At 40.1% G+C, this 17,161-nt stretch overlaps 1 protein-coding gene across 1 annotated transcript in view; it reads right to left on the reverse strand.

Moving 5' to 3' along the window:
• LOC124622221 (protein mesh) overlaps nucleotides 1-17,161 on the reverse strand; it is a 264,311-nt gene that overhangs the window by 147,249 nt on the left and 99,901 nt on the right. The window contains exons 5-7 of the mRNA XM_047147873.1: nucleotides 16,423-16,591; nucleotides 16,124-16,235; nucleotides 14,352-14,497 (exon numbers count right to left, since the gene is read on the reverse strand). Coding sequence (XP_047003829.1) covers nucleotides 14,352-14,497; nucleotides 16,124-16,235; nucleotides 16,423-16,591 — 427 coding nt within the window. The remainder of the gene's footprint in view (nucleotides 1-14,351; nucleotides 14,498-16,123; nucleotides 16,236-16,422; nucleotides 16,592-17,161) is intronic.

Below are 17,161 nucleotides of genomic sequence, written 5' to 3' on the forward strand. Positions count from 1 at the left end.
TTCGATAAACACATTAGACCTGGAATAGCTGATGAAAATTCAACGAAGCTTCTAAAATGTTTTGGATATACTCACTCCCTGTGAAAATGAATAAATATTTCCTGCCATTTTCATTGACACATTAATTTCAAATTTGAGTCCCTTACTTCTATTGTATGTAGACCTAACTACTTACAAAACAGTTTCCATCAAACAGTTCTTTCTCATCCTCAATAAAGTTCATGACACTAGATTTTACAAAACTACACAATTATTGAACTCTAATCTTGCTGATGGTTTTATTTAGGGTGATCCATTTTATTGGCTGATGAGGGTCCATAAATGGTTCGTACCATTCATGACTATACTCAATGTAGATATTACAGAAAGCTGTGATGGTATCATTAAATTGCTCATGTGTCACTAGACCATCACTTCCTAACTCTTGTAACTGCTGTTTTACTATAGATGTCAAAAAGTAGAAGGATTTTCCGGCTTATGATTTGTTGAGCAACATATTTATTTTGTCTGCAACTTCAGTTAGATTTGGGTTACCTTTCCTTATTCAATGCACAGAATGTTTGAAACGAATTTCAGAAAAAATCTCTATTGTAATAAGACACTTGTTAAAGGACAGTTAGTAGAATTTTACTGTTTAACAAACAATGACTTTCAGTAGCTGGTAAATCAGATAACTGATCATCACAAGAATAACTTTAATTGTTTATCAGAATGCAAACACAGTATCGTGAAAGGAACCACCAACGCTATAGTGGGTACCACGCTAAACAGTAATGTGTGAAAAAGAAATATTTATCGCAAATAACAAAAAAGTGATAAACAGAACATACAAAATTAGAAATACAACAAACAGTATTTTCTTTTTAATACTCAGCAGTAATTTAAAATATAATTTCCGTTGTAACCGACGAAAATATTATAAAAAGCACCAGGAGGAAATGTAATTCACAATGTGAGGGAAGGCGTGACGTCACAACAGCCATAACCATTACGCCGCTGGTTATTAAAATACCGGTATTGCATATTCTTCTTGACCCTAAAAGGATATATATTGTGAGATTTTGTTACATATACTGTATTAATGTAGGTGGCTGTGGCTGTAAGTGAACAGATTAAACCGTATGCGCCAGTTTGGACAGTACTGTAGCCCTTACAAACAGAACATCTTACATCTATTAAATTAATTTCACTCTTTTAAGATTGTTTTTGTCTTTCTTTCTCTTTCCTCCATAATTGGTATTTGTAGCGTCAGCAGAAATAGCAATAATCTTTCTCTTAAGATCGAACTTTTGGATCACCTCTACAGACAGTCGAGGGCAAATGCTCCGTATTTTCAAAACCAAAGTTCACAAACTCCAACATTCTCGGTATGCTGTCTTTATCTGGACGTCAAAACCCAACCACTAAAGGAACCAAGCTTGAAATCCGCGGGTTGGAAAAATCTATCGTCTCTGGCATAATCTGTTCTTCTCTCATTATTTGTTCATAGCAAACAGCGTAATACGTTTGTCATAAATGATCTGGTTTTAATTGCGAGCACAAGAACTTCTTGTTGAACAGTGCTTTAATTATGTCAGTGGTGCACACCACGGACTTGAAGCTCTGATTGTGTATCACAGTGTGGCATGCAAATGTGGCTTTTTGCGCCGAAAGTTGATTATCCATGCCTTACACTACTTTCACTGCTAACTGATTATCAGTTTTTCTACTTTGAGAGTTGACTGAAGCGCAATTTGATGTTCGGTAGATTTCACGTAAGTTATTTGCTCGATGCGTCCTCCGTGTCCAAGAATAAATTTCGCACAGCAAACTGTACACTCAGCATTCACACGGTGTCTTATAATGAACGGCGATTCGTAAAGCCTCTTACTGTTTAGTGTGGACTTGTATTTCCCGTGAGTACAAAGAAAGTAATAAGATAAAATTTAACAAAATCACTGCTGCAAGCACTGTAAATGTTAAACTAGCGCACAACAATACACTACCAAGCCAACTAGGGGAATACTGTTCGTTGCTCACGCTTGTCGGCGTGGGAATACTGTCTGTTTTAACACCAGCGGTAGGAACCTTATGCTGTAAAGTGCCGATGCACATTATTAAGCATAGCTTAAATCTATAATTATTAAATAAACACTTGTATGTTATAATAATAGCCACCTTCAAAGACTTAATATTAGGAGCTAGGACACCTTTCTACTTTCATAAATATTCACCGTAGCTCATAAAGATCACGAAGCACCCAGCTAGAGATCTTTCTTCGCAGCATTTCTTTTTTTTTTATATTTTGTGTTTTATGTTTTAGGTTGTATGTTCAGATGCCTTATTCTAATGAAAGTTCTTGGTATTACGTAGAGAGAAACTACTTTGTGATGTATTTCGGGAAGCTATGACATTATTGTAGAGATTATCTTTCGCGTCACTCCGTCACACTTAGCAACAAGTCGCCCACGAAAACAGCTCATGCTACTTCAAATTAATTTATTTTATTGAGCGAGCCAACCGAAGAAGAAATGAGCCCACTTCTGGATATTATTATGGAGATCAAGTCACTATCGGCGATGCAATCTGAATCCAGGAGAAGCTCCTCTGAGACTGAACCCGAGGAACTGTCAGTGCAAGATCTAATCTGGCCTGACGTGAAATACTGTCTAATTTGTTGTTTTATTGTAGAAAAAAACTGGAAACTGATTCTAAATAACGAAATGTGAAGACATCCACTTGACTACTAAAAGGAATCCGCTAAATTTCCGTTACACGAGAGATAATACCAATCTAAAGGCTTTAAATTCAATTAAATACTTACTAAACTAAATAGTCACGAACAACTTCAACTGCAACGATGACATAATAATTTTGTGGGAAATCAAACCGTAGACAACGATTATTGACAGAACACTTAGAAAATGCAACAGGTCTATTAAAGAGACTGCGTACACCACGCTTGTCCAACCTCTTCTGGAGTACTGCTGTGTGCCGCATCAGATGGGATTGACGGAGGACATCGAAAACGTCCAAAAAAAGACAGCTCGTTTGGTTTGTGTTATCGCGAAATAGGGGAGAGAGTGCTAGGAATATGATACGCGAATTAGGGTGGCAACCATTACACAAAGACGTTTTTAGTTGTGATGGGATCTGCATGAAGTTTCAACCATCATTTTTCCCCTCCGAATGCGAAAATATGTTTTTGGCGCCCACCTACATAGAGAGAAATGATCGTAATAAAATAAAACAGAGCCCACACGGAAAGATAAAATGTTCGTCATTCCCGCGCTGTGTCTGAGAGTGGAGTGGTAGATAAGCAGCTTGAAGGTGGTTCGATGAACCCTCTGCCGGGAACGTAATTGCGAAATGCAGAGTAGTCGTGTGGATGTTGAAGAAGCACATTTATTTACTTCCACAACATGTTTGGGATACTTGGCTTGCAGGACCCTGCTACTTCTTTCAAAGCGTAGTTTTCTCTTTTTAGCAGTTGTATCTTACTTTTTAATTTATTTCATGTTAAGCAGTAACATGTAGGTCCAGAACTGCCCCTGTGCTGGTCAACTGGTCTAATTTAATTTTCTTCAGAAATAAAGTTTCTAAAACAGACAGCGTACTCTTCTCGTTTCGCATCTGCGATCTCTATGAGAAACAGTGCGCGAATAATTACAAAATCAGTAGTACATACAAACGTGTTTCTGAAGAGGACGAATATCTGGCAATTACTGGGTGGTTTTAATTAAACTTTCCCTATTTAACACGCTATAACGTGGAAATTAATTACTGTACGAGGACCAAACTTGTAGCATTATGTCAAGGACATGGAGATGAGATATAATGGAAACACTTTTAATGTGCTGCTGCGGTACATCAAACCATTACATAACGGCACTATTACTGCTACAAAAGGGACTCAATATGGCACCCATCAGTGTCCAGAAGAGTCTGAAAGCGCAGGATAGTATTCTGCACAGCAGAACCAAGCATGTCCGCAGGTATGCTGACTACCCCTCTTGACATGCTGCAATTCGGACCAGCACATGTGTGAATGATCCCCTGGTAAATCCTGACCTTCAGGTAGCTCCGCAACCAGTAATCACAAGGAGTGAGATGAAGTGATTGTGCCGACCAAGCATTTGGAAACAATCGGCTGATAATTCGACCGTTTCCAAATCTGTTTTGGAAAAGCATGAGAACTTCACGAGCGCTGCGCGGTGGGGCCGTATCTTGCATGAAAACTGTTGAGCTCAATGTGTCTCTCTCCTGTAGGGCGAGTATGACATGCTGGCGAAGCATATCGCATTAACGCTGGCCAGTCACACTGCTACGTCTTTGGACCTTGTGCGTGTTCAAGAAAGAATGGTCCAGTGATGAACATAGCTGTGAAGCCATGCCATACAGCGACACGTTCAGCATGCAGAGGAACTTCATGCACGGTCAATTGAGGTGAAGATACCCATACTCGGCAATTCTGTGTGTTCACCTCACCCGTCAGAGAAAAATGAGCTACGTTTGTCCACAGGATGGTCCAGGGCCATCTCCCGTCAACTTCAATCCTTCCGAGAAAGTAGGGAGCGGAGCCAACACGTCGTTGTGTGTCCTGTGGTGCAAGCTGCTGTACGATATGGATCTTGTACAGATACCATTAGAGGATGGTTCAAAGCACCTGCCGTACAGTAGACCACGGGATGTTCATTGTCGTGACGCAGTACACTCAATGCCTAACGATCGGAAATTGTGCGCAGCGTTGTCTGCCATAACAACAGCGGTTTCATCAAACACCTGTGGTGCAACCGCTTGTCGGCCTCTTCCAGGGGCGACAGCCGGTTCTCCAGTTGATTTGAACGTTTTCATCATGCTCTTCACAACGGGTGGAGAAAGAGGGCACTTCCATAATCCTTTCAGCCGGCGATATTCTTGGAGTGCACCTGCAGCATTACTGTTGCTTTGATGAAGGAGCTTCACCAGTAATGCCCTGCTCCTTTTGTCCAAGCTTATGCTGATACGCCTGGTCAGGCGTGTGATGCTATGAATCACGATGATTGATTACTGCTCTTGGTGGTCATAGTTGGAACTGGCACGTTCAGCAGGCTACGCATGGAAATCATGCAGCCCATACTCTGGACATTAATGCTACCAAGTTTGGTCCCCGTACGGTAATTAGTTTCCGTGTTATAACATGTTGAATAGGGAGAGTTAATTATAACCACCCAGCATACTTATGTTGCCTGCGACAAAATACGATGCATCTCCATGCCAATTTGTATTTTTCTTGCGGCAAAAAGTCACCCTTTAATTATCTTTTCAAAGAAAACCCCAAAAGCTCCTTTTTTTAAGTCTCTGTCATAGTCTTTGGGAAAGAAATTATCTCAACAAATCCATGCATTATTCACATTAACAGGATCGGTTGTTTTACAGCGTGACTTCCATTGGCGCTGCGGTTCTCTTATCTTTTGGAAATCGATGGTAAGAGACGTCCTTTGGTTTATGTGAAGCATTTTTGTATTGAGAGCCAACGGCTTTGCCGCAGTGGTAATATCGATTCCCGTCAGATCACCGTAGCTAAGCGCTGTCGGGATGGGCTAGCTGTTGGATGGGTGATCATTCGGTCTGCCGAGCGCTGTTGGCAAACGGGGATGCACTCAGTCCTTGTGAGGCAAACTGAGGAGCTACTTGATTGAGAAGTAGCGGCTGCGGTCTCGTAAACTGACACACTGCCGGGAGACCAGTGTGCAGATCCGCAGGCAGTGACGCCTGTGGATTGAGGATGACACGGCGGCCGGTCGGTACCGTTGGGCCTTCATGGTCTGTTCGGACGGAGAGGATATATTTTTTTTTTTCCATTCAGCGATAGCACAGTGATTTCTAGTTTTGCTCATAGTATTACAATTCGACGCAGTGATTTGGTTGTTTGCATTAACAATGCACTTGTGCACTTGTAGTGTCCTCACTTCTCGCTTCCCGTATTTCTAGTAGCGTCACGCCGTTTCGTCAACAGTCTGCGCGGGAAGCCAATATGGCAAATCCTGATACAATACGCCGAAAGTAAAACACGTGCAGTGTTTGTCCGTCGACTTTCCGAAAGAATCTATATAAAGTATCGAACTTGACAGTCAATACGGTTTGGTTTTTTCATGCGAATGAAACTCTACAGGTTAGTCAAGCCGGAGCCTTTCAATATGGCAACATCGTGCAGCTCTTAAATTGACGGCTGAAATTTTAGAATGGGCGTCCCGCTGCACGCTAAAAACAAAACAGATTCGTTCTGCAGTACATGCATTTATACGTTTAACACGTGAACACAAAAACTAATCCCTGATATCTTCCCATTTACTTAGCGACAATGAAATTTTAAGAAGTGTCGAAAGTTATGAAACACGCATACGGAACATTGTGCATAATGTCAAGAGTTTGTAGTAATTACTGTACCAGATTAGTATATTTTGGCTATTTTCAGTCCATTGTATCCTATGGGATAGTATTCTGGGGAAAAACAAATTGTCGTCTAAATGAGATTTTCAAATTGCAAAAACGTGCTATTCGGATAATGACCCACAGCCCACCTCAACCACATTGTAGGCCCCTTTTTAAAGCATTGAAAATTTTAACAATTCCATCATTATACATTCTGAAATGTCTGTTGGTGATCAAAAGAAATCAGAACTAAATGAAAACCAATACAGACTTCCATAATTACGATACACGGCAATGTAAAGATCTCCACATACAAGCTGTAACAAGGACCCGAAGCCAGAAACATGTATGTAATCAAGGCATCAAACTTTTTAATGCACTACCAAAACATATCAAAGAGCTGGAAAATGAGGATAAATTTAAAACTGTTCTAAAGAACCACATGCTTGACAAATGCTATTACAGCATAAGTGAATATCTCTGCGCAACTGTATAAAATATATGTTTAAGTTAATGTGACAAATGAAATTACATCAGTGCATAATAAATTATGTTATAAAAACACTGATTAGTTGCATATTGTATTAAACATAAGATAGATTAGTATGAATTCAGTACAGATACAAATTATGTAAAGATATTATATAGTTGTTAAAATGTACCCTGACAAATCCTATATCACAAAAGTGATCATTGGGATGATAATAAATAAATAAATAAATAAATAAATAAAGTGAAGTATACAACAGGACGAGTAATACGCAGGTAAATAAGCACAATGTTACGATTAACACATATGGGCACGAGAGAAATAATATTACTACTCCCATTTAAATAACCAGTTATGGAATTTTAACTAAGGACGAAAACTATGATAAACGAAAATTAAAAAAATCGTGCAACTGTCAGGTATAGGGTAACATGTACGGTATGCACATACATAGCACATTAAAAACATTTTTTCAACCCCAACAAATGTAAAGGATGATTGCAGCCTGCTGTCATGTATCGAATGTAACATGCACCAAGTGGGTAAATATTATTCTACAGTCGCTTTGTTATCACTTCCATCAGTATAAACAGGAAGACGTAATAAGATAATTGTTATTATTTTTCTCGAGTCAGAAACATACATAAAACACAGTTAGTAAGTTAATTATCTGTTTCGACAAAAACGCTCTTCTGATGAGCTATTTTGATAGATTCATTCCTGGTGTCTGTACACTCAGAAGAAATAACTCAAAGGGAAATATCAATGACTAGGGCCCTCAGAAGAAATAACTCAAAGGGAAATATCAATGACTATGGAAGGCAGCACTATGAGCAGTGTGAACACAATTTCTTTTTCAGTAACGGTTTTAAAAGTTCCGTGTACCGGTAAGGTTTTGCATAGAGTTGTTAGAAATTGATATACACTACACTTGATTCTGTTTTATCGCCACAGTTTCTTAATCAGTAAAATCAACATACAAGAACTAGAATAAAAATATGAGAACAAATTATGAAATTACTTTGATACGAGTTTATTTGTCTTATTTTCAGCTGAAATCTGTAAGGAAGCAGTTAATTTACAATTTTACAATAGTTTCAATTTTTTAGAATTTCTTTCAGTGATAACTTGTAGAAACACAACGAATCGTTTATTATATTATGATGCCACTTTTTTACTTCCTATAGTCCTACTTACATTTTCACACAAGCCTGTAAAGATTTTAACCTCAATTTCTGCAAGCAACTTTGTTTCTGTTACTTGATCTTCTTGGTTCTGTATTCTTTCATTTGGATCTTTTCCAGACTCAGATTTAGTCAGTTTACTTAAATAATGTGGTGAATTGAGAAAAATTCTTTGAATCACGTTTCCACGCAATTTTGTTCGAGCTCGTGGACACTTCCGCTTATTTCTCTTCAAACATTTTAAGATATCAATTGCTACTGCTACGTCCCAATCTTCAAAAAGCTTCGCAAGGGTTTGAAAATTATCTAGCCTTCCACGGAATTGATCTCTGTGTGTCTGTATCTCTTGGGAACCAGAATATCATGCTGTAGCTCTCATCATCACTTTAAAAGACCCGACGCACAAGCGACAATCCGTTGCATGGGCATGCGATTGCTTCACAGGTCGCACATGTTTGGGCAAGTCGCAGCGATTGGTCTCTGATCGCATGAAAATCCCAGGAAATTTGATGAACCGCATACGATGTGTGGCAGCTCCTCCAGATCGTTTTTAATTTTTTTCGGAATTATGGGGAAAATTTTGTGGAAGGGGCGGAGACTTTAGGGGAAACGGAAATCTTGGGGAAATGTTTGGGGAAGAAAATTTCGGTACTATGGAAATTAGGAGGGTTTTTTACATGTTTAACCTGACTACTAATGCCATCTATGATACGGTAGTTCAAACAGCACATATTTAGTTTTCTAGATATTCAATAGATGCCACTTTTTCTTCAAAACAAATTAATTCAAATATACGGATAAATCAAGTTGACACTCGGCGCGATGTCTGATGGGAGCGACTATACATGGGAAATGCCTTTGCGGTCTCTTAAAATGTTTGAAGAGAAATAAGCGGAAGTGTCCACGAGCTCGAACAAAATTGCGTGGAAATGTGATTCAAAGAATTTTTCTCAATTCACTGTGCTGAGTGCTGTGGAGGATACATATGGGGGCCACGCCGGGCGCCTAGGGGAGTTCTAAGTTCTAGGGAACTGATGACCTCAGAAGTTAAGTCCCATAGTGCTCAGAGCCATTTTTTTTTCTACGATATTTCCGAACTGGAGCAACAACTTGATAGTGGGGCCCCTCTTCGCCCGTCCTTGCCCACCGCGCATATGAGATAAGACATTCAAAAAGTCGATGGTTCAAAGACATGTTCATTTTGTAGTGCACATAAATTTGGAATCGTCATATTCTTCCGTATTATTTGCGTGATGTCCCCATTTCTCCTCCTTCCTCATTCTAACAAACAACCTGGTCATCACTAATTGTGTAACTATTCCTGCCATTGTCAAAACTTATTCTCTGGTTAACTTCACTAACCCTGCCAGAATCACCAGTTTTGTTACCCCGCGTTTTTCTCCGCGGAGGCGCTATTACGCCGGGCGCTGATAACCTCGTTGTTGTGCGCCCTAAAACACTAATCATCATCATCGTTATTACGTGTTCGTACAACACATTTTACGCGCTATTCCGAGAATAAAGCTTAAGCGGCTGCTAACCGGGGACTGTAGAACTGTGCCTTAGTAGCGTAGCGATCTGGCAAAAATTTTCTGTCAAAATTTCATCTTTTTGGATACACCGAGAAGATTAATATGTAATCTTTCTTACCTGTTATTCTTGTTAGTCGTTTATTTCCACTCTGGTAGTCGCAGTTTACGGCTTTAGCTAATAATTATAAGAACGCTGATCATTCGCACACCCAGTCAACCACATAAACCAGCAGCGACTGGCATTTACCCGATGGGGTTTATTCAGCTCACCTCTTATCGCTCTATCCCCTTTTGTCTGCGGGAAAGTTGTTTTATTTCCAGATGCGACGGGGGTTCCCCTGGCAGAGACATCACGTACACTATGCGCTCATTCAAAAATCAACTTATGATTCGTTCAGAAATCAACTTAGAACGTGTTCAAATACGTTCGAAAACCAACGGGGATGCGTTTCAAAATCATATGAATAATCGATAGACCTACGTGCACCGGATGCTAGGCACTTTGTGAAACAAAGTATTTTTTTCTTCAATAATATGAATTTGGCACCCCCTGAAATCGCCGCCCGGGACAGATAGCCCGGACTATTACGTAGCTATCACAGAATTGTGTTATTGCTGTTCTTAATTAAAGACTCAGCCATTTGTTCTATATTTAAACATATTTGCATAAGGTCAGGGCAGAATGACGCCGACGAAAAGCCAGACGTTGTTGGGAAAAAATTTGGAAATTTGTGGTAAGTTCCTATGGTACCAAACTGCTGAAGTCATCGGTCCCTAGGCTTACACACTACTTAATCTAACTTAAACTAACTTACACTAAGGACAACATACACACACACACCCGTGCCCGAGGGAGGACTCGAACCTCCGACGGGGCGAGCTGCACGAACCGTGGCAAGGCGTCCCAGGCCGCACGGATACCCCGCGTGGCAGACGTTGGGTTCGACCCTGGCTGCGAAGAAGGGACGAAGGTGACGGGATATTTTCCCTGTTAATGAAGGACGTTCGGAACTTCGTGAGAGTGGACGTGGTGTTTTGGCAGCTGCTAACGTACCGGTACCGTATTGTAGTGCAGCGGGTTGTGAGGACCACACAAGACACTTTTCCTCGATAGATACAAGAATTAGGACACTTAATGCTTCGTTTGGTCCATTCAGTTTCTAGAAAGTGGAGCAATCAATACAAAGAAATTTTTGCAAAAGGTATTCCTCTTATCTATTTACTGCATTGAAGCCGCGTCCAAATCAGACGCACCGCGCCACGCCGTGCACAAAGGAGCGGTGCGGAGCAGAGTAGAACGGCACAGACCAGAGCAGAACTGCGCATTATGGAGCCAGTGTTCGTAGTTGTGCAGCAATGTTCTAGTGGTCATGCGTACGTAGCGATAAAAATGGGCCGGCCGAAGTGGCCGAGCGGTTCTAGGCGCTACAGTCTGGAACCGCGCGACCGCTACGGTCGCAGGTTCGATTCCTGCCTCGGGCATGGATCTGTGTGATGTCCTTAGGTTAGTTAGGTTTAAGTAGTTCTAAGTTCTACGGGACTGATGTCCTGAGCTGTTAAGTCCCATAGTGCTCAGAGGCATTTGAACGTTTTTTTTTATACAAATTGAAAACGAGAAACGCCGCCCAGGCAGGCTATAAGAAGCATCAACACCGGACGCGCCGCGCCGCACTGTGCCCAACATACATAAAAGCACTGCCCAGAGGAGCGCAGAAAGGCGCACAACTGTGCAGAATCGAGGCCCACGAGAAAGACAGGCCATGGCACGTACGTCACATCACGTGACATTGCAGGTCTTACGAGTACCAGCAGCCGTCTCGGGCGCGGTTTAAATGCATGCAAATTCTCGATAGCACACAACAAAATTAAGACCTTTAGTGATCACCACACAGTCACCCGGTGAGGGTGAAGGGACTTGTCGATCGTGAAATGTGGATTCTCAGGCCCTCAAATGCACCCATTTTGCTTATCGACGAACCCATCTATGTGAAAGTGGGCTTCATCGCCAAACCAAAAACGGATATGTATAGTAATTCCCATCATGCCCTGCGGCCAACCGTGCAAACCGGTAAGAAGTTATGACGATTTTATTTCGTATATTTCAATAATTGCCACCCTGTATGTCAATAAACATTTACGGTCTCTGGCAGTTCAATGTTATATGTTTGGCAACAGCAGCTACCATCACAAGTGCAAGTAGCATTGGTAACGCATGACAATCAATAAAAAAGTTGCTGAAAGTGACTGATAAAGAGTAACGCAACATTGGAGTCACCAGCATTAGTTTCCATGACGTAGACAGCCGGGCGCCAGCTGACTCACACTGAACTCGCCCAGAAAGCCGACACTAGACTGCAGCGCCGTCGCTCCTCAACACTCACCCAACATTTCTGAATAGCTCCAGAGTTTACGCTCCAAAGTAGAGACACTGGCCAGATAGCTACAATCCCGACACACTACAGTGCTGAAGTCCCAAGATTACCCGAACCCTGGCGCAACTTAACTAATGTTTGCTAGTATCACAGGCGTTTGGACAACAAGGAACGAATTTCACAAAACCTTGCTCCTACCCAAAAGACAATTGCGATTTGGATTAGGTGCATCAGATCGCAGACTGAACAAAAAGAGATGCCAGCCACAGAATCAATATAAACGACAGGCAAAATATCGTCATTTCGCAGTAAGCAAACTGCACCACGACAATTTGTATGTCCACTGCAGCAATAGGACATTAACATAAGCTCCACAATCACCACTGCTGCTGACACATCCTGCTGTGTCACAACAGTAGCACACATCATACAGGCTGTGGCGAAGCAAGCTGGGATAATTTTAATTCCCCCCTTGTTTTGCCATCTGCCCCCTTAAATTCGTTTTTTCACTTTCAACAATTTAACATACGTGAATATAATCTGCATTTTCATAAAAGAGAAAGATTGGCCCTCAGTTTTAAAGAATATAACACCAGATCTAATTTTTTGCTTAATTTTATGTATGTGATTGATTTTCCAATTTCTTTTGGCTATTTCTAGTTAGTATCTTTCATTTTAGGGTGAAATCAGTAATTGTTTCGTAACTTAAATTCTATTGTTGAAGTATAAACAAATATAAGTTCTATACTAATTATAAACATCTGGAAGACGAACTAATAGTATTCTTAAAGTATCTATTTGGCTCTATTCGAAAACATGTTACCAAAGTCAGACTTCAATTAATTCCAAAGTAACTAACAGATTTGTCAAATGTATTGGTTGCGTACTTATGTTTGTTAATTTCATTATTTAAACAAATAATTCGGCCTAACCCTTGTAGCAGAAGAAACTGTTAAAAATGGTTCAAATGGTTCTGAGCACTATGCTACTTAACTTCTGAGGTCATTAGTCGCCTAGAACTTAGAACGAATTAAACCTAACTAACCTAAGGACATCACACACATCCATGCCCGAGGCAGGATTCGAACCTGCGACCGTAGCTGTCCCGCGGTTCCGGACTGAGCGCCTAGGACCGCTAGACCACCGCGGCCGGCAAGAAACTGTTAAAAAGACAATATTTTTCGATGTATGCAGTTAATTTAATGAGTTAAATTTTAATTGTAGTTTCTGTATATTTAACTTCGAACAGTGTTTAGTTTCAGTACCTATTATTGTGATGATATGAGGGTAAGTCAATTATTATCCACAATTTAGTTATATTTTTGTTTATTTTGGTAATACTGTCGCATGCTTTGTTTATTTATCGTTATTTCCTTGCAAGTTTCAAGCTGCTGTGTTAGTTATGTTTTTTTTGTGGTCAGAAGTCGTATCAGGGGCCGAAATTCATCGAAGATTTTCGGTACAGTACGGGAACAGTGTTTTGCCGCAACGGAGTGTCTACAAATGGATTGAAAAATTCCGAGATGGTCGCACAAGTGTTACGCATGATGAAGGAGCCGGACGATCGTTTACCACCACAAATGAAGTAAACATTGAGCATTCACACGAAACAGCTCTAAGACTACAGAGCCAAGATCTGACAACTGCCTGATTCACACCCTGGTGAACGCCACGTCTTTGTTCACAAGGATTTGTGCGACAGTACTCATGTCATGATCTGCACAAGTATCATAAGATCACCTCTCCAATCACAACACTTTGGCCACTTCACGATGTGAAGGTGTGCATTAACAAAAGCTTGGCAATGATTAGAAATGTAATCTGCATGGTGTATTAACAAAGAGCTATCATTGTAGTGCTTAGTATTATTTGCATGTAATCCAGCTAAACATAACTTAGCAAAATTGGCAAGGGAGCCTCTTCTTTGAAAAAACTGCTGTTACTTGGCTTACATCAAATAGTCCCTATTCATCTATTACTGGTACACTGCATTAATATTCACTTTAATACTACAATGAATTTCTTACTCTGCTGTGGAAAGTGTCCAGTTTTCAAATTCCTGGTGTATTGAAGCTTAGTGCCAGAATGGAGCTTGAATGTGGAATCTTGCATTTCACATGAACGCCTTTACTGACTGAGCTATCCAAGTGTGACCGACAACCTGTCCTTACAGCTTCACTTTTTCAGTACTTCTCTCCTATTTTCCTAACTTCTCTGAAGTTCTCCCGCATACTACATTCATTCATTTTCAACTTTTTTTTTTTTTTTTTTTTTTTTTTTTTTTTTTTTTTTTTTTTTTTTTTTTAGTAGAGAGAGAGAGAGAGAGAGAGAGAAAATGCCGTTTTTAGGGTATTTAACAATGATTTTAATTTGAACTTACCGAGAAAGAATTTTCCTTTCCAATCATACCTCCCTTCATTTACTGTTATTTCAAAAGGTATATAACCTTCTCCCATTACAAATGGTTGCACGCACACTGCTCTATTTGTGTCAACAACAGTACCTCTGACTTCTCTGTAATCAAACCTGAAAGAAAAAGCACTTTTCTAAAAAAATACTTCTAAAAATTCTTAGAACTTCATGTTAACACCATAAGCTGGTTTTAGTGAATAATGCTTCATTGACAAATACTTTTCATGGGAAGTCCCTTTTTCGTGTCAACATAAAAATGCATCATAATAAAAACATCTTGGTACAATAGGTTTTCACGCAGAATGTCGTATTCATATTATAAAAATTATCTTGATGAAGAAAATCTGAAAAAAGTAATCCTGTTGTCCTAGTTGTTGACTCTAATACATGAGTTGGTGGGTGTATGGTTAATTTATGCTGCTTGCCATTTTAATGGCATGCATACAGTATTATGCATTATGTCTTACAGTAGTTAGAATACGTGATTAACTTTGTAGGTGTTTTGGGAGCACACAGAGAGTGAAATTTAGTACACAGAGTTGCCCCTCTGGCAGGAATAACAGTTTTAATCTAGCTTGGTGTCAGGATGGTTCGAGCATGATGGCAGATACAAGTACGTCATTCCATGTTGCTTTAACGCTATCCCAGAATTCATCAGTCATAGTGGCTGGCAAGTGATAATGCAACTCGTGACCAGATTATTTTTTTAATGAAGAGAGATCTGGAAAACATGCTGGTCATGGTAAGAGTCAGAACACCCTATGTGGGCCATGTCAGGGCAGGCAACTCGAGGTCTCAGGTTATCTTATTGAAAACTAATGTCACGGAGAGCTCGAAGACAGGGCACAGTCATTGACATTTATAATACATCAGAACTGTAACAGTTGGTGTCCAGACAACTGGCTATGCGAACAGAGGTGTTTCTGTTGTGTATCCAGTAGCACTCCGTGCCATCACTGTGATAAAAAATGCACTTCATCAAAGTATTGCAAATTTTCAGCAGCAGCAACTGATGTCATACCTGAGAGTTTCAGCACTGCAAATACATAAAATGCTACAGTGTATTACAAGACTTACCACTTGCGCTTAATCTTTAAAATTTGTTAGCAGGTGACAGAGGATAATTGCAAGCTCAGATATTTCAGCTACTTAATGATACTTAACCACAAGCAGAAACATATGACTGTCTACAGTGTTCTCTCTGTTATACATTTAAGTGCCTCTATTAGTCCAACCGCATACAAATTCGTCACCTTTCAGAAATCTGAAAAAATGATCAGCAGAGAACTAGTTGGAATTGGCCACTGTAGTAACAGTCTAAACAAAGATGAATTAGCAGAAACATGACGAAAACAATTCATATTGATGATTTAAGTGAACAAAAAGGTGGAGTAGTGGAAACATGTCACCAGCAATGAGTTTTTAGTGTGAAAGCATTGCTGTCTTAGAACCTTAAGAGTGGGGTATTAAAGACTTTCGCTATTTCTTGAAGCATTTATTAACAAATCTGTCACAGAGGTAGCACATACGTTTGGCTACTACTTTTGAACCAACTGGTTCATTCTGAAGTCTGAACTACTGAGGCTGTACTGAAAGTGCCTGATCTTAATAACGAACTTTCAATGTTGCCTCAGTAGCACAGTCTTGAGAATAAACTAGTTGGTTCAAAACTAGTCACCAAACATATATCAATTTATTCCAAAAAAGACTTATGAGACAAATGTATCACTATGTTTGTACCTGCAGGTCACCTTGTCTGTTGGTTTGAAACATGGCCCAGTGATATTTACTATTGTGCCACCCAGCATATTGCCACTCTCAGGAGCAAAGACCAACGGTAGATTGGCGCCAGCTGCAAGCCAAGAAGAACATGTCCTGCTAAGTTTCAAATTTTTCACACTTCTATACAAGCAGTAATAATAGGAAGACAGAAAAACGACAGCAAAAAATAAAGTTCTGCAGTCAGTTAAAATACAAAAAAAGCAATAATTAATGAGGCTCTTGCCTAAGAACTAAAAAAAGTCTGAAAAGGAAAGTACCTATGTCCTTGTTGCAGGTGCCAGGCATTATCTTCTCATCAATGCGAAATATGTGCCTCCCTGGAAATCCATTTCCCCAGCCTCTTCCTGGAAGATCTCTAACTGTTGACATTTGTGAATATGGGAGATACTCATAACTTTGTGTGCCATTGCCAGCATTGAAACCAACCTGAAACCCAGGATGATGACAATTATGTTCTAAATATGAAAACATTAACAGTCACCATTAAGGACTATAAGCATTTGTTCTGTGTGTCCTGAATATTTCTCCTCGCCCCCCCCCCCCCCCCCCCACACACACACACAGGAAGGGAGGAAGGAGGGGGGAGAAGGAGGGAGGGAGAGAGAGAGAGAGAGAGAGAGAAAGAGAGAGAGAGAGAGAGAGAGACTGTGCCAAGTCCATGCACACCTTTGTAATACCAATGTAGAGAGTTCTCTTTGTGTTTATGCAACCATATTCTGGTTTAACTTTTTTATGGAGAAAAAGTTTTTGTTTTGTAGAATTGTGCAGTAAGTGTAATATGTGGTGCTCATTTTAGAATCTCTTGTACACAGCTCTTTAAACGTCTCTGCATACTGACAATAGCCTCACAGCACATTTAATCCTTTATGAAATCTATTGTCAATGATCAATGACAATCTGAAAATGACACTGATACTCTCTAATATAATACCGTACTAGAAGGAGAAATGAATTACCATATCCATCACTCAGTCTTAGTGTGACACAGAAAAGAGT

This window comes from Schistocerca americana, chromosome 7 (genome assembly GCF_021461395.2).
Source record: "Schistocerca americana isolate TAMUIC-IGC-003095 chromosome 7, iqSchAmer2.1, whole genome shotgun sequence".
In the NCBI taxonomy this organism is placed as follows: Eukaryota; Metazoa; Arthropoda; class Insecta; order Orthoptera; family Acrididae; genus Schistocerca; species Schistocerca americana.